The following is a 17,815-nucleotide window of genomic DNA, read 5'->3' on the forward strand; positions in this document are numbered from 1 at the left end:
AAATACTAAACAGTAAGAAGTGTGTGATAATCCAGTGGGATTGAAATGTACTCTGGGTTTTGTTCTTCTTAGAGACCTAGTTGTTCAGGTGAAGTCACTATTCCGTCGTCTGTTCCTGCAGTGATGCTGGTTGGCCTCCTTCGTTACGCCCACGTGATTGAGAAGCACCATAACTGTGTCCTCAACACGGCTGGCCTCTCCACCGGCTGGATCTGTGCCGCCGGCCTCATCATGGTGGGAAATTTTCAGGTAATCGGCTGCTTTCGTGCTGGCCAGATGAAACCAGATTTCCCCTCAGATTTTAAACAGTAGAGATGTAATTATTATTTTTTTTCCCCTCCCTTCTTTTTCTCTCTGTCTTCTTAATCATTCACTTCATCCAAAGGGGGTGAGGGGGATGGAATGTGTTTTCATGGACTTTGTTAATTTAATGAACCTAAAAATACAGATTCTTATAACAAAACTAAAATCTACAACTATAAACCTAAACACATTTTCTTTCTCATTATATCATAGGACTTGTATTCTTATTTATATAGAGTTTATATTCTAAATAGGGCTTGCAGGATTGAGGCACCAGACTATAAAAGGACAAGAACTGCTTCAGACACAAAGTCTATATTTAACGCTCTTTAAAATTTTTTGTTGTTTAAAAAAAAATATATATATCTAATTGTATTTGAAATATACCTAAAATTGGAAATTGAGTCAACAAAGTTCAGACTTTAGTTGCACAGAAGTAAAACGTTGAAAAACGTGTTTTTTTGTGTATCGCTAAACATTAAGAATTTTACATTTGTCTAAAGCCAAAAAAACAAATAAATATTGAACTTAGCTTAAGTTTGCAATTCTAAAATCCATTATTAAAGTAAAATGTAGTCTTAAATAATTTAAACATGGTTATATATTTAGTTTGATGTTTCTGATTTAATTTTAGAGTAAGAATGCCAGAGATTATCCAAAACAATCCCATTCCGTTACTGAAAAAGATATCAGAGGAACAAACAAACAATTCCTTCCTTCCTGCGGAAAAGCACAACTTTCACACTGTAAGTTACATAACTCAGGAAAGCAGACTGTGATCTCACTGTCAATGTGCCTCTCGCCTTTGTTCAGTGACTTTTTTTGAATCTGAGCTGGGATCTTTGATCAGATTTGACGCTTATTTCAAAGTATTGTATTGTGTGGGGTTGGTTGTGGAAATAGTAAAGCCTCTTGATCAGCCCCCCAAAAGTAATTTTGACACTTTACTCAACTTTAATTAAAAAAATATTGCAAATAGTTGTTGACTGTTGACCATTATAGCTTTTATACACTTTATACCGACCTCAAATAAAAAACATGATTCCAGCTTAAAATCAGCATTTAATTGTTTACTTTTTATGTAGAAACACAAAAAAAGAAGCTCTGGGTAAACAAAAGGCAAAAAAACGCTGAAACAAATTTATCTTGACTTAAACATGTTACCCTGCTGATAAGAGAAAAACCACAGATATTCATCTAATCCCCCAATATAACAAAAAGATTAGTAAAAATGTTGGTCAACGTTGAGAACTTGCAACAGCTTCTTGAAGTTTTCCAAAAAAACAGAATACAGGAAAAATGTAGTCAGAGTGGGAAAAATGTGCATTTGTTCCAACGCTTTACCAGAACAGAAGCAACACAGAGAAATGTTAAACACTGAACCGCGAAAGCAAAAAAGAACGACAGAAACAAATTACTAATCATGACAGCAACAGCTGCAGCTGGATGTTGTCATGCACAGACTATTCCTGCCATAATTCAATGACGGACAAGTCACCAAATCCTGCAGTAACTGATGCATGAAGATGTTAAGTCTGCCAGTAGTTCTTCTCTCCTGCAGGCTCTAGTCTCTTTGAAGCCCTTCCAAGGTCTATTTTGTCTAGTTTTTTCAAAACGCCTCAAGCTGAGAGTCAAAGAAAAACTCTTTGCTGTTAATTGTTAGAGTTTGTTTAGAGAAAAGGCAGATTTATAAATGGAAGAGGTTCAGGATTTGCTCTGTGCAAACGCAGAAGCATTAGGACATGAACTTTGTGTTTGTAAAAACCTGTTTTGCAGAGATAATCTATTGAATGAAATATGAACACGTCTAACCTTTTGATGTAACAGACAGAAACTGGACTGTGATTGATTTCTTCTGCAGATTTTGGTCATCTTATTCCTCAATGGCTCCTGTTAGAAATGACTTTAATGTCACCTTTTTTATAATGTTCAGTTTGTTATTTTAAATTATAATGATGCTGTTTTTTTTGTCAAAATCGTTTATAAAATGTTTTCTTTAGAGCGCCAGGAGTTCATCAGAAATGCACCTCTGAGTTATGGACGGGACCACCCATAACTGAGAGTTCTCTGTTTACATGCTGTCCTGCTAACTTTTAGCCCCTCACACCCCCAACGTAAGAGCTCTTCTCACTTCTTGTGAGCGCTTTACGTTCTGCAGGTGTGAAGGTGCATCACCAACACAGAGGCATAAATAAACTCAAAAATGGCCAAAAGGGAAGGGTAAAGTAAAGTTTTTATAGAAACTTAAAATGTTCTGAAAGCAGTTGTTCTTTTAACGTGTGACGTAACATGCGAGTGTCCATAGTTTTCATTCAACAAGTCTGCATTTGAGCGAAGCTTTTCTTAGACTTTGTTTTTCTACTTTTTTCAGACTAATTAATCAGTAATCAGTATTTTCCTCCAAGTCGTAGTTTTTTTGCCCATCTGAAGCCGCATTTATGACTTTTTAAAAGTGGTGGACCTAGAGAACTGTAGTGTTTGAAAATGATGGTGCAGAAAATGGCATTTTTCAGATCCGAGTCTAATTTTCTTGGTTATTAGTTCCTCAGTTCACACTGACCTGCTGTTGGCTTCCTCTGTGGAGTATGACCTGGTAAATGACCATCATTACTGCTTCCTGGCACAGATGATTCAGTTCTTTCCTTTGACGCTCTTTCAATGAGATGGTTACTCTATTATAATGGTGTGATTGTTGAGTCAAGATAGCCCTCGTGTCTTTCTGTTTTTATCAGCTCTGTTTTGTAACATGTGTGCATCATTGTCTTCACTTTCAGACATTTTTGTGGCATCTGCAGAAATCTCTGAGGTTTTCACGAAACACAGTGATAGAAAATTCTGCTGCCAAAGACTACTATTTTTCGTAATTATTTCAATTTTTTGTTTTTGGTTCAACAAATTCTTTCCATTATTTGAAATATTTGGTATAAATCAGTTGTGCTTTCAGTATGTGATCTGGTATAATGCAGTTGATCCAGAGTTTAACCCTTGTGCTATCCTAGGCACTTTAACGTTGGGAGTTGGGTCATCTAGACCCACTAGACAGTGCTCTGAACCTTTTTTCTTCAATGATTTGTGATCTTCACTGGTGTCCATGGATTACATGACATCTTTCCAACTTAATCCACCTTTGTCATAGTAGGGAGAACACGTCAATGAAAGGGTGGGGTCAGCTAAGATAGCACAAGGGTTAAGGTTGGTGTTCTCCTGTTTTACGTTTGTGGTTCCTTAACTGTCTGGATTTCGAGTTCTCTGATTTGTCCCAGAGAACTCAGGTATAGACGTTGAACTTGCTCTCCTTATTTCTTTATAGAAGAGCATGTCCAGAAGACTGAAACAGAAGGGACAGGAGGGGGTCAGCCTGACAGATAGCACTTTATTTCACATTTATTTCTGTCTAAAGTTTGCAAAAACTCATCAGCACCTGAAAAATCTTCACAAGCAGAAACTCGTCACTGTCCTCATTTATTTAGTCACGTCTCTCTTTTTGAAAAACCACCAAAACATCTTGTAAAAAAAACTGAATTAAATGTCTTTTCTATAACTTTTCTGCATTTGTATATCATTTTTCTCCAATTGCATTTTTTTAGACCCTTCTGGCATTCCGTACCTTCCATTTCCTATGATTGATCCCACTGTTTTCCCACAGCAAGAAGGCGATGGTTCAAAACCCAGTTGGGTCCTTTCTGTGTGGAGGTTGTTTAGATGGAGTTTTCTGGGGAACTTTGGCTTCCTCCCAAGGTCCAAAAACAGTTGATAGATAGATTGATGCCTCTGAATGGTCCCTTTGGTGTATGTGTGGCCCTGCAATGGACTTGCAAATGGTCCAGAGTGTACCCTACCTCACCCCAGCGTGGCCCTGTTGTAACAGCGATAGGCTCAAGCAAACACATGACCCTGGATTAAGTTAATATAGAAGATCCATGGGCTTTTCTTCACCGAAATGTTAATGTCAAGGTCAGGTAACTGCTATTCCTCTATGCACATAACTCTTTTCTTTTATTTTTTATGTTTCTCAGGTGGATTTTGCCAAAGTCCTGCATTACGTCGGGGCTGGAGTGGCTTTTCCATGCAGCATGTTGTTTGTGTTTCTCCAGTCAGCTCTGACCTACAGACTGGCCAAAACCCAGGAGGAGTTCTGGATGGGTCACCTCCGCGTTTGCATCACTCTGCTGGCTCTCGTCGCTTTGGTGCTCAGTATCCTTTAGATGTGTTGCTGTTTAGCCATGAACTGTTAATAGTACAACGACACTATTCTATTGTGATTAGTTGTTTTTTGATAATAAATTCGTCTCCCTCTGAAATATTGAGCTTCTTTCAAGACTAAAACTGAAACTTACCCCTCAAAAGCTGAATGAATGCCCCTCAGTTTCCAGAATAACAGGTGAAAAGACGAGAGATACAATTTTACTGAGTCCGTCCACCTGTCAATCACAAAAAACACCTTTATCAACGCACAAACAGAAGCTCCTAAAGCATGACAGCTCATTCTAAGAAATACGCCTAAATTTGGTCTTTTAATTGGCATGCAATGACAAGATATTCAGAAGCTTTTGTCTTTTAACTCGTGCTGCCATCTTGTGTTTAGGATTATAAGCAACAAAAAAGGCCTGCAGGAAGTTTGAAGCTCCGGAGCTTTGCATGAGCTCAACAGGAATGACATCAAGTCTTTTATTGAATTGCTAATAAGTTTAGAAATAACGTTTTACTGTTAAAATTCGTTTTAAAAAAAAAAGCTTATTTTGTTTTAAGTGTTTTTAATATTTGTGCAGTTTTTCCTTGCGTTGTTCTCCTTGCCTCCCTTCTCCAGGTGGAGTTTTTTTTTGCCAGGAGAGCTTTTCTCTGCAGCACATGTCCGCCATCTTTGAGTGGATCTACTGCATGTTCATCATGGTTTTCTACGGGACGTTTGCCTTTGAGTTCAGGGGCATGTCAGGGGACACTCTGATGGTGCTCTCCAGAGGAGGTCCAGACACTTTCTCCACCTGTCAGCAGAAGGCGGAGGCTGCAGGAACCACAGGTCTCCCCCAGACAGACAATCTAACAATCCTGTAGCTGACCTGAAGTCAGCCACGCTGGATGTTAGGGAGCAACCTGGAAGAGTGTGATGTTGGAGGCCACAAACTGCAGTCAGCACCCTCACCTTTGCACACAGAGACCAAAGCATAAAGCTTTTCTGCTCAGCGGTGATCGAGGTGAACTTCTATACCGCCTGCACTGACTACAGTACAATTGCATAACGGCACACGTGCCTTCCTGAGCTCAAAGGCCAGCAGCATGTGCTCATGTGTGTTTGTTTGACTTCTCCTTCTTGTACAACATGCCTCCCTCTGAGTGCTTGGCTGGGATTGTCTTTCATCCAACAAACTGCCTTAGAAGCTTCACTAAAGCGGCTTTGTTGATTGTTCTCTCAGGAAGTTTTCATACATTAGTCTTCAAGCCCCCCCCCTCCAGAAAGTCTTACTATGTGCCAGAAACATGTCATTTATACCAAGTTGCTTTTAATATTTACAGTAAAAAACAGCCAAAGCATTATCATTATGCATATAAGCTCATCTCAGATGGAAACGTTGTTTTAACTGCTGGTTATTGAAGAAAATAAAACAACAATTTACATTTTGACACAGAAACTGCTTTAAAAAAAACTGGACCAACTTTTTGAAATGCAAAGTTAGCTATTTTGAATCAAACAGAAAAACTTAAATTCTGAAATCCATACACAAGAAAAAAAAAAGGCATTTCAGCTTTTTCAGTTGTGAGTAAATCCACTCACACAGAGCAGGTTTGGAGTGGAACCAAAAGGAGGAGGAACTAAAAAATTCCCAGGTTTGTGTTTCTGGTCCTCCACTGATCACATCCCACCTCAGTGATACACGACTTATCTAGAACACAGAATTAGATCAAGTAGAGAAAACTTCAAAACCAGAATGTTTAGAGTCTTTTATGATAAAAACCTGCAGACTTTCCGGAACAAAAAGGGATTTTTTTTAACATAATTCTAAATTTACCCATTTGCGTTTCTTTAGTTCAATTGAAAGCCATAAAAATTTAAACTTGCAATATTTAACAGATTTTACACCTTGGTTTACCTTGATTTTTTCCCAAAGTTTAAATAAAAATAATGTTTCCATTTTTTAATTATTAGACATTGATTCTTGACATAAACAGGGTAATTTATTAGGTAATTTGGGGTAGAAATTCCCTAAATTAACATTCTTATATTCTTAAAAAAACGTTTATTATGGTAGAAAAAAAAATATTTTTTTCTCTCTCTACAAGTGTTACTTTACGCATGACCATGATCTTTGTTGAAAAAAACCCCACTGAAAATTGTGTTTTGTTTTTTTTCCCCCAACAAAGATCATGGTCATGTGTAACCCTTGTGCTATCCTAGGCACTTTAACATTGGGAGTTGGGTCATCTAGACCCACTAGACAGTGCGCTGAACCTTTTTTCTTCAATGATTTGTGATCTTCACTGGTGTCCATGGATTAAATGAAATCTTTCCACCTTTATCCACCTTTGTCATGGTAGGGAGAACACATCAATGTAAGGGTGGGCTCATCTAAGATAGCACAAGGGTTAAACACCAAGTCAGGCACTAATGACAGAGGAGGTCAGGCTGCGATTCTGTGTTCCAGTTCACCTGAGGGATGATCAGCTTCCTCCACTTCCTGGATCTCATTTAGTGAAGTCGTCTGCAAGTTAAAATATAAAAGGACCGTCTCCAAATTTTGTCCGTTAAGTTGGAAAAAAGCCTAACTCCATCAAATTGCAACACTAAACCCGATATGAAGTATGAACGCAGCAGATGTTTTACTGAGGTTCCTGCTGTTCCTGTGATATTAAGCTGCCATGATTTCAATCAGCTGATCCTAATCCACACATTTTAGTGTTTTACTTAAATGGCTTTGTCTGGGTCTTTTTGCTTAAAAAGGTCAAACATTAAAAAGTTAGCTTTAACTTTTTAAACTCCTTTAGTTGGTATTACAATCTTTTCCACAGGTCTTAAAAACATATATATTTTTAAAAATCTATAAAGTTCTAAAGCATAAAAATGAACCTTTGAAGAATAAAAATCATATTTGCTGAAACAGAGGCTGAGGCCCTAAAAGCATCACTCTCTAAAAATCTTCATTTACATCATCTAAGACAGATGAGCTTATTTTCTTCTTTACGTTTGGCTTTTATTTAAAAAAAAAAAACTAAAATGAAAGTAAAATAAAAAAAATGAAGACAAAAAAATTAAATCAAAAATAAAAACAAACAAAACTATAAAAAGAACTTGGGCATTTTAACTTATTGCCTGCAGCTGATTGGGGTATTTGAAGCCTCTTTCATTTTTAAACCAGTGAGATCAAGAGTTTTTTTTCTGGTGCATTGTGACAAAGAAACAGATATATTTATGTTAGACCTAAATTAAGATTTATTCCTAAAATGTTTTCATGAAAATCAATTTTTGCGCAAGTTTCCTTTCTAAAATGTGGGGAAAAACAGGAAAAACTTCTTAATTTTGGTGTATTTGTGACACGAAATCCAAACAGGACATAACCTGTCTGGCCAGCAGGGGGAGCTCATAATCACTCACAAAAGAGTGGTTTGATTTTGGAGCCGACTGACGTTGAGCAGCAGCTTGGAACTCCTTCTCAAACGTTCATTCGAGATCTCAGCTATCAGGTGTGAAACCTCAATAACAGAAACCCATCCGAGACTCTACACCCTCCCCTCCATGGCCTCCCATAACCCTGTGCGGCAGACCTGTGTGGGGATCTTTGATTTAACACACATTAAAACTCCAGGTTCTTGGGGACCTCCCAGGGAAACTCCTTCCTGCCAAAGTGTCCGTAGCAAGCCGTCTTCTGGTAAATGGGTCTCTTCAGGTCCAGGTCTCTGCAGCACAGTGGAACACCAAAGAGTTGAATCGGAGTGTGAAGCCGAGCAGCGTCATGCGCTAAAGTAGAGGGGCCAACTATCCAGACCTGACAATGACCCCGGGTCTGAGGTCGAAGTTTCTGTAAACAATCTGCAGCAGCTCCTTCTCGCTCTTCTGAGAGGAGCCGAAGGTGAAGAGGGAGATGGAGAGAGGATGAGCGACTCCGATGGCATACGCAACCTGGAGACAAAAAACAACAACACAGGAAATAGAATGTATCCACCGCCATTGTGTTTGAGCAAATGGAGGCGCCACATCCATGCAGGGCAAGAACAAGAAGAAGCTGCTGTGCACCACATCCATGCATGAGGCTTCTGTCTTTACTTTACTACACAAAAGCAGCAAAGACAAACTAAAGAAGCAGAAGAGAGCAGTAAAAATGACTCAGGTGGAAGTTTGTTCCCCTGCAGCTTTCAAACAGCTTTCAAACTGCTCTATACAAAATTGGAACGGGATCTTTAAGTCTTAAATTTTATTTATTTTTAAACCAACTTGTGCACTTTTTTGTGTTTTCTGCATGAGTCTGTAGAGGTTCATGTATCACATGAATCAGCAATCATCTGAGTTTGTTATAAATCACAGACACGATCCCATCAGGGCATAAAAGACAAAAATTAAAGCTTTTTTTTCCAAAAGGTTTTCTGAAATCTCAACAGAAAAGCAAACAGGCTGAAAAAAAGGCTTCACTGGATTTCTTCTCAACAGTTCTTCTGACATGTTTTAGTCATTGGTGAGTCAAAAATCTTTCTTCCTTTTCAAATATCCCCTTTAACTTCAAAGCAAAAATGTTTAAAATAGGTTAAAAAGATAAGAAAAAGGTTTTATGGAAGAAAGGAGGATGACTTTCGTGCTGTCTTACCTGCACCAGCACCCGCCTGCACAGCCTGGCGTTCACCAGAGACTTTGCCACCCAGCGGGCGGCGTAGGCAGCCGAGCGGTCCACCTTGGTGTAGTCTTTCCCCGAAAAAGCCCCCCCTCCGTGGGCCCCCCAACCCCCATAAGTGTCCACGATGATTTTCCTGCCCGTCACTCCTGCGTCCCCCTGGGAAAAAAAAGTAAAAATAAGTGAACGCACAGAGAAATGGGATACAGAATGTGGTCACATGACTTTTAGGAGCCGTTTTAGAACCGTTAGGAGAAATGGACTGGACTGCAAGGCGACTCTCCGCAAAGAAGCGGGAGACAATTGAGAAAAAAACAGAAGATCATCTGTTTTTAGACAAAGGGGTACATGATCACCCGAACAGGAGTCAGGAGACAAATTAAAGACCCACTCAGATGAAAACTGTGTTTTTAACATGTTCATTATAGGGGACATTTATTTAGAAAATTAACATTAAGATTGCATTTCTGAGGTTTTTTTTTAATTTGTGAAAAATGCTGTTTTAAAAATAACCTATTTGTGATGTAGAAAACATGCTGGGTGGGCCACGAGCTCCCTGCTCCGCTCCATTCCAGTTCATCCACTTGCAGACGACTTCATCCATGAACGTCTTTGTTTTCCTCATCCGAGCTGGAATCTGGCTCAAAACTGTGGATAGCTCCGATATTGCTCACCATTTTTGTTGCACCTGTAATGTTTGGTTGGGGATGTGAGGGGCTGTAAGCTTAACTGGAGAGCAGGTAAACAGATGGATGACGGGAAGTAGGGGCGGGCTTACTCTGCACCAATAATCCTGCCCACCATTTAGAGGTGAATTTCTAATGAACTCCTGCTGCTCTGCAGAAATATGTCCTAGAAAATAACAGTTTTTTATTTTATTTTGGTTAAAAGCAGCATAATCATCATTGAAAGACCACTGGGAACACTTTAAAAACAGATTAAAAGATGATCAGAGTGGGGCTTTAAGCTAATATATCAGATCAGACAAAAAGATAGGACAAAGGGGACTGCAGATGGAGTTCAATGTTTGAATGTGAATATAAAAACTGTACAAATGTCCTGAAAAGCAGCATTTAAACCCACTTCCTCAAAGATGCAGTCAAGATATTTTTTTATTTTTTCTTTCCTCAAATTAAGCTGAGCAAAGTTGTGATCTCCAACTATTTATTGTCTCTTCGGCAGCGAAACAGTCCAGAAGATGGACCTCTAAAAGACAAGCATCCTTTCTGCTGTATAAAATGAGCAGTGAACGTATAATAACTATAAAAATGAATCTACTTGTGTTCATCTGAAGCCCGGTGAAGCCGTTACCTGCGGCCCACCAATCACGAAGCGCCCGCTGGGCTGCAGGTGGTAGACGGTGTTCTCGTCCAGGTATTTAGCAGGAATCACAGCTCTGATGACCTTCTCCATCAGCACGCTCCTCTGCTCCTCCAGGCTTACGTGGTCATCGTGCTGCACCGAGATCACCACAGTGTGGATCCTCTCCGGGATCACAGCGCCGCTTTCCTGACTGTAATGGACCGTCACCTGGATGAGGACAAAGAAGGCTTCAGACGGGCTGACATTTTTCAGCAGAAGTTCTGCCCTCGTGTTTTCACCTCTTTCTTGGGAATGGCTCATGTGCGGCGACCTGGAAGCAGCACTTCAAAGGGACGCGTCGCTAAAAGTGTTGAAGGAAACGCGTCTCCCAGCTCAAATGTCAGCGCACAGGTTCATGTTGGCTGCAGACACATTCTATGGAACCCCAGCTCTGCACGGGTTCTACTGACTGAACGTCAGCTGACAACGTCAGGAATCAGTCATTTCATCTACTCAGGTGGCCGCTAAGTTTAATATTTTTGCTCAAAGGAACTAAAGAATATATTAGATATATTTGACATATTGCTGTTTAATACCATCTGCTGAAGTTCAAGAATTTACATCAAGAAAGAATTTGAGAGAAAAATTCTAATTTGATTAAAAATGAAAGAAAAAAAACTTTTTTTCTTTTCAAAAGACATTTTCAAACTTCCTCCTGTTTGTGATGAACACTTTAAACTTTTTGATGTTTTAGAAATAAATGAATACATGGAAATGCTCAAGAAATTATCACTTTCTTACTTTAATGTTTTATATTATTTTGTTAGAGGGCAGAAAATGTAAAAAAAAAAAAAAAATCCACATTTGGCTTGGCTATGAACATATTGTCTGACTTAGACTCGAGTCTCTCAGCTGATGCAAGTATGCATCAAACCATTTTGGCTCCAAAAAGACCTTAATTTGGGATCAACCTGAAAGAAAAAACAGATATCATTTTGTTTTCATAGCTACAGATAAATTCACATGGTAGGGAGGTTGACCTCCTGATTGGTGAGGGTGGTTGCCATAGAAATGACTGATTTGGACCAATCACTGCTTACTGACGTGGTCTGGTTCCAACATGGTGACGTCCCTATTGTGAAAGATGAAGACTGAATGGACTTTATTTCGTTGGAGCCAGAAGTAAGGCATTTTTTAATGGGTGATATCAAACTCACTCGGTCCAGTTCTCATATGCAGCCAATAGAAAAAAAAGGCAAAACTTTTTTATTTGTTTTTTTAATGATGGAGCTTTTTTTGAACAGTTTGTTACTGTTTTCTGCATTATTTTTTACTTTAGCAGAATTTAAATTGCTCACTAGCTTCATCTGCAGGCCAATATTATAAATTTTTATCTGAAGAAACATCAAAGGAAGGAAAAGTTTTCTCATTACTGAGCTGAAACACGAACAACGGAATTTTAGGGCCACCAAAAAAAAAGAAGAAAAAAAAGAAGTGAAATTACGAGATTTAAAATCTTAAATTTACGAGAAAAAAACTCATAAATTTAAGAGATTAAAGTGGAAGTGAGCACACAGTGCAGCAGGTGAACATCAGGCAGCAGCAGAGCAGACTGACTAAACTTAGTTGAACAGGGAAGCTGAATGTTTATGGATAACGTTACAAATGTTTGAAAGCTCATTAGTTTGATTTAGGATGTATTAATGTTTAATTTATTGATTGGTGGTTTGCAGGATCTCTGCAGCCCGTTGATGAAGACATCGGTGTCCCTGCAGCTCCACTTCAATCCTTTCTTCCTCCACTAAAGACCAGATCTCTACGTCTGTGTGACGCTTCCGTCTGAGGAGGAGGAGCACTTTCTGCCATTTTCAACGTTCTTACGCTAATATAACAGACTATTTTCATGTATTTTTGTTGTTTTATGTTGAAACGTGACGTTTCATCTGGAGGAGGGGACTATGTATGTAACAGTGTTTACCTCACTCTCCCTCCTTTTTACATTCCATCATCCATATTAGAAGAACAAAAACACTCAACTGAGCACAGGTGTTAGCTCACCTTTGCACTAATAGTTTGTGTGATTGATTGAATGAAATATTTCACACTAGTTGGTTTGTAGGCATAAGTATGCGTGTGTGAACACTATCTGTTTTGTGTACATGTTGACATGTGGACATTTTTGCAGCTAGCAGGTGTGTTGATAACATTTCAGTGTGTGTGTGGACAGGCCCCGCCCTTTGAGATTTGTATTACATCTGAACCCTTACCGTAATGATAAACATCCAGTAGCTTGTTGCTTTATGCTGCTTCATGGTCTTATCCCCCCCCTCCTATGATCACCCTCCTATCCCCCCCTCTCTCTAACATCCCTCTCTCTTCTTCCCTCCTTTCTTTTTCCGTCCGGTCCAACACAAAAAAATTTCAAATATGATTAAAATTAATAAAGTTTGGCCTCAATTCCAAAAGGGGTTTATTCAGACATACCTCTGGTTTGTCTGAAGATTCATAACCCCTGTTGTTAAAGTAAAATATGTCCAACACAACAGGCCTTCAGTTCTCATCTGTCTGCCCAGCTGTTGGACACGACAAGTTAGAAGAAAAGGAAAAAAAACAAGTTTATCTTCCGCTTTGGTGTTTCTTCTGCGCATGACAGGTTTATGACGTAATGAGACAAATGGACTTAAAATAAAGTAGTGGTCCTCTACACCCAAACGTGTCTCTGAGCTCCTTATTTTGCATTAGAAACTCAGCTTTACGATACCGAACCCTGGAAAGCCGGCTACACTAACAATAATCTGATTTTGAGTCGCCAAAAGGTTCAGAATTTCTTTGTTTTTGAAACCTATCTGTATATTAAGCTTAAAAAAATACTCCACATTTTTCATCTTAAAGCAAGGCTCTAATAAACAGGCAACTTTGCTGTAGCGGGTTAAAACCATTTAGACTTTAATCTCAACATTTCGACTTTTTTTCCTTTAAGTGAAGAACTAAAAAAAAAATTATCCTCCAGAATTTTTTTCTCACCCTGGCCCAAAAACTCCATTGTAAAAACGTCATTTATAATTCATATGTGATATTTTTTGGTTGTTTTTAGTTTATTTCAGCATTTTCACCTCTTTCTTAACAAGGATGAGCTCTTGAAACAGTGCGCGGATGCAGCAATAAATCAGACCCAGAAAACCTGAGTGGAAGTCGTGCCTGAACGCATCATCACACCTGTGTTTTGGAGTCGGGGCGGAGCCAGGGAACGGTCCCGTTTCGCCTCAGCTCGGCCATCCTAGCGTTGAGCTTGTGGGCGAGAACTATGGTCAGAGGCATGCACTCCTCCGTCTCATCTGTGGCATAACCGAACATCAGACCCTGTCCACACAGCATGAAGTCAGTCAGTCAGACGACACGATCTGCAGAGGGATCCACTGGATCAACATTACTTATAAACTCAGATCACCTGGTCTCCTGCTCCGATTTCGCTCTCCATGCGATCAACATGGACTCCCTGTGCGATGTCAGGAGACTGCTCCTCCAGCGCCACCAGCACGTTACACGTCTTATAGTCCAAGCCTGCGCCCACAGAAACCCATGTGGACCATTTTACAATAATCAAGAGGCAAAGAAACTGACCAATGACTGTCCAGATTAACAAGAACACTTTATAAATAGTGTTGGAACATGCAGCCAAGTCCTCAATTCAGCAGATTTAAGGGATTTGCACCAATAACTCAAATTCATCTGCAAATATTTAATATTCGTTTATTTCTTATTGTTGTACCAAAAACTTTTTAAATAGACCTCTACATCATCTGCTCTTATTTTTCTATGTATAAAAAAACAATTATGTTTAGCAAAGAATGAAAGTTTTCACAGAATCATCGGTTTAAACTGAGCAAAGGTGGAACTTTCCAGAAGGAAAACTGTTTTATTTGACCCATAACTGAGAAAAAAAACTTGTATTTCCTTGATAAAACAACAAGAACATTTATTTCAAAGGAAATTATTCCGTGAATTTGTTTTGTAATTGAAGATTGATTTTATTCAGTTTATTGATTTCTTCAAATCAGCCCAAATGTTGGGAAACAGAAACCTGCGGATGCTTCCTGTTTTTCTACCCCCACTAACCTTTGCTGGAGCTGTCATAACCGATGTGCTTGATGACATCTCTCACCACCTTCTGGTAGTCCACGGATGCTCGGGATGTGATCTCCCCACAGAGGAGCACCATGCCCGTCTTACAAACGGTCTCTGTGGACAAACCACTCGGAACATCACACACACCACTCTGGATGATCACGAAACATTCATTTATTTACAAAATTCAGAGTCAGCTTTAACAGGTAACATATTTGAACCAGTTCTCCTACCTGGCAGCACAAACCCAAGCATCCTCATCTCAGTTTAGCTTGTTGACCATCTAACCTGAGGCGTTCCTATTTTATTCATCCATCTTCAGAACCTGGAGCCAACCCAGCAACTGAAGAAATCATGATTTTGGGCTGGAAACGGGAGAGCTCGGAGAAAATCCCTTCACCCCTTTCTGTGCAAACTCTACACAGAAAGGACCCAACTGGGATTAGAACCAGGGCCTTCTGGCTGTGAGGCGAGAGCGCTAACCACTACACCACTGTGCATTCCACTCATTCCCCTTTCCTCCACATATTCCACCCTTCACCTCATTTCCACTGCATTATTTAAAGTGAGCACTTAAAATCCTTCACCCACTTTTGGTGTTTATAACATGTTCTTGAGGTATTTTTTTCATGATAGAGGAAATATATGAAGATTGTTAAGATTAAAATTGCACTTCTTTATGAAATTTTGATGAATCACGGGCTGTAAGCTAGCAGGAGAGCATGTAAATAAATGGATGATGGGAAGTGGGGCCAGGGTTGCTCTGCACTGAAGGTCCCGCCTGCATCTCAAAGGCGAATTTCTGTTGAACTCCTGCCGCTCTGCAGAAACTATGTCCTAAAAAACGACACACTGGGTTTTTGATTTTTGCTAAAATGTCCTAATCATAATTAAAAGACCACAGGGAATGATTTGAAAATAGATCAAAAGTTGATTGGAGTGGGACTTTAGTAAATAAGCCAAAAAGCTTGTTTGTGCATACTTATGTTTAAGAGTGTTATAGGTATAATTAGAATGTTGTTTTTTTGCAAATACATTTTAAAAAAGGCATCCTCCTTTTGTTTTTCCTTACCCACGCGACCAAAACCATTACTCACCACAAGCCACTTTGGCATCGGGGTCTTGGCTCAGGTGAGCGTCCAGCACAGCGTCACTGATCTGGTCGCACATCTTATCTAGAAAGAAAGAATTGGGTTTACAAGTGCGGGCATCTGTGTGCTAACAGGTTATGACCCCTGCTGCTCACTACAGATTCCTGATGGGGGCGGAGCCTGGAAATATCCCCTTTCACTGCTCCGTCAGAGTTCCACAACTTTCCTGCTGCGATTTTTGGAACTATGAATAGATGTCAGAGTGGGAAGGCATGCCAGTGTGCAACAGGGAACTCCATCAAGATATCACAGCATACTCCCAGAAAAGAAAAAAAACTTCTGAAAATAAATCAATAAAAGTTTCTTTCTATGCTTTAAACAAATTATTAAAATGATGTGAAACACTGAAGTATTTCCATCTAAACTTAATAAACAGTAATACATGTTATTTAAACCACTGTTGTTTTTTTGACAGGTGGAATTGGAGTTTTTCCCAGCATGCACTGGGAGTCACCCGGTCTAAAGTCTGTCTCTTCTGTGATTGATCCGGAACATTTTAAATTGAAAAGCGTTTGGCAGTCAAGATCAGGGTCCAAATGTGGAAACAGAGCAGTGATCGTCCTCTTTCATCCATGACAGCAGCGCACGTGCTTCCATACGTTCACGTGGCTCCAGCAGCTGCAGCAGTAAGTCATGAATGAGGCCTGCAAGAAATATCCCCTTTCAAGCTGAAAAACATCCAAACTGTCTTTTTTCACGTATATCTGTTTATTTCACTTATAATTTTCAAAAGTTTATAATAAATGCACACTTGATTACATTTGTTCATTGGATTTTTTTAAATAGTTAACTGTTTTAAAACGTTTTTGTGCTTTTCTTTGCAGCCATAAAGTCATAATTCAAGTGGAATGAACTGTTTTTTTTGCATTCTTTCACGCGCACTCAAAGCTTGTGCGCATGCACCAGTCTGCGTTCTGAACATTCCTCAAACTCATCCATGATCGCTGGGACACGAAGGTTTGCGTCTTTCTTTGCGGGGAAAAAGATCCACACCCCCCACTCACCAGGGTGTCCCTCTCCCACGGACTCGGAGGTGAAGAGGAAGGCGCCTTCATCGGGAGCGCGCTCGCAGCTCCCGTCCACTGAGCCGTTCATCTCCATGAGGAGCTGCGTCTTTACGCGGAGTCGGGTCTTCTCCGTCCAGTCCAGACCGGAGGACTTTAAGACAACATACACATGGGGGCAGGGCGTCACGTGGGATAGACCATTCCGGGGTGGAAGAAGGGGAGGTGAAGACTCATTTTCTCGCCTTCTGCTCCTCACTTTAGTGTTTTCTTTCTCAGATCGGAGCAGATGCGGCGGCGCAGAGTCACACACCACACATGTTAGTGTGGAAGTTCTCCACTGCTTTATCCACGCCTCCTCCGTGGTTCTCCGGAGGTGCCGCTCCCCCCCTCTGAGCTCTCTGATGGGGAGGATGTGGTTGCGCAAACTTCACATGACAGCCAGAATGTTTGAATCTGATATGGAGCTCTTCATGAGCCCAATAGAAGAAACAAATGATATAAAATATTAAAAACGCTTCATTTCAGCTGAAGCATGAAGTATTGAACTGATCAAAGATCTGTATATACAAACCCTTAGAGTGTAATAAAACCTAACAACTTTAAATTATTAAAAGTTCATGTAAAATAATGGATGAACCATTATTTACTGAGGAGTCATGTCATTGTGCTCCATGAATTTCGTTTTTGTCTGTTTGTGACTCTGTTAGTAACTCATAAGCTAAACTGGATACAGAAAACATTATCTACAAATATTAGTAGACGTGTAACAATTCATTTCAACAATGACACGATTCATATCAGTGGCTGCTTATCTGATCTATAGTTGATTCTGGTTCATTTTGAACCAATTTGGTTTCAAAAAATGGATCCAGGATATATTTAACCAAGTTTGTTACTTGTTTCCACATTAAAAGAATCCAGAACATTCTAGCACACTGCATGGTCACATGTCTTTGGACAGGAATGATGGACTGATCACTTTCTGCTGCATCACATGTTGTCTGCTGGGATGCACTTGGTTATTTTTACATAATAAAATAATAAACCCACCAAATGATATTGCCCCATATCAAAACAATGAATTTATTTCATTTTGAAACAATTTGACAACGGT

General features: G+C 39.7%; 2 protein-coding genes across 5 annotated transcripts in view; one reads left to right on the top strand and one right to left on the bottom strand.

The window, feature by feature from the left end:
- LOC101172699 (transmembrane protein 150A) overlaps nucleotides 1-5,922 on the top strand; it is a 26,230-nt gene extending 20,308 nt beyond the window's left edge. The window contains exons 6-8 of the mRNA XM_023949453.1: nucleotides 122-249; nucleotides 4,320-4,497; nucleotides 5,111-5,922. Of these exons, the coding sequence (XP_023805221.1) occupies nucleotides 122-249; nucleotides 4,320-4,497; nucleotides 5,111-5,355 (551 nt within the window). The 3' untranslated portion in view covers nucleotides 5,356-5,922. The remainder of the gene's footprint in view (nucleotides 1-121; nucleotides 250-4,319; nucleotides 4,498-5,110) is intronic.
- LOC101159865 (S-adenosylmethionine synthase) lies at nucleotides 5,782-16,818 on the bottom strand. 4 transcript variants are annotated; one of them, XR_002872107.1, is made up of 11 exons: nucleotides 16,699-16,818; nucleotides 15,641-15,718; nucleotides 14,535-14,657; nucleotides 13,867-13,979; nucleotides 13,635-13,778; nucleotides 10,428-10,646; nucleotides 9,093-9,275; nucleotides 8,280-8,413; nucleotides 8,087-8,190; nucleotides 6,947-6,998; nucleotides 5,782-6,182 (listed from the first exon to the last, which is right to left on the bottom strand). XR_002872107.1 is itself a non-coding variant. In XM_023949452.1 (10 exons), the coding sequence occupies exons 1-9, from the start codon at nucleotides 16,793-16,795 to the stop codon at nucleotides 8,088-8,090; spliced, it is 1,194 nt and encodes a 397-aa protein (XP_023805220.1). In that variant the 5' UTR covers nucleotides 16,796-16,818; the 3' UTR covers nucleotides 5,782-6,998; nucleotide 8,087. The 4 variants fall into 4 exon arrangements, 2 of the variants coding, with proteins under 2 accessions (XP_023805220.1, XP_023805219.1); XR_002872106.1 differs by having other exon boundaries at nucleotides 8,059-8,190; XM_023949452.1 differs by having other exon boundaries at nucleotides 5,782-6,998.
- Between the last annotated feature and the right edge of the window lie 997 nt (nucleotides 16,819-17,815).

Source organism: Oryzias latipes, chromosome 19, assembly GCF_002234675.1.
Source record: "Oryzias latipes chromosome 19, ASM223467v1".
Taxonomy (NCBI): domain Eukaryota; kingdom Metazoa; phylum Chordata; class Actinopteri; order Beloniformes; family Adrianichthyidae; genus Oryzias; species Oryzias latipes.

Coding starts and splice junctions, on each gene's coding strand:
- LOC101159865 (XM_023949452.1), bottom strand. CDS start 16,795: ATGGAGATGAACGGCTCAGTGGACGGGAGCTGCGAGCGCGCTCCCGAT. Junction 13,779..13,866: donor AAATCGGAGCAGGAGACCAG/GTGATCTGAGTT, acceptor CTGTGTGGACAG/GGTCTGATGTTCGGTTATGC. Junction 9,276..10,427: donor TCGTGATTGGTGGGCCGCAG/GTAACGGCTTCA, acceptor TTTTTTTCCCAG/GGGGACGCAGGAGTGACGGG.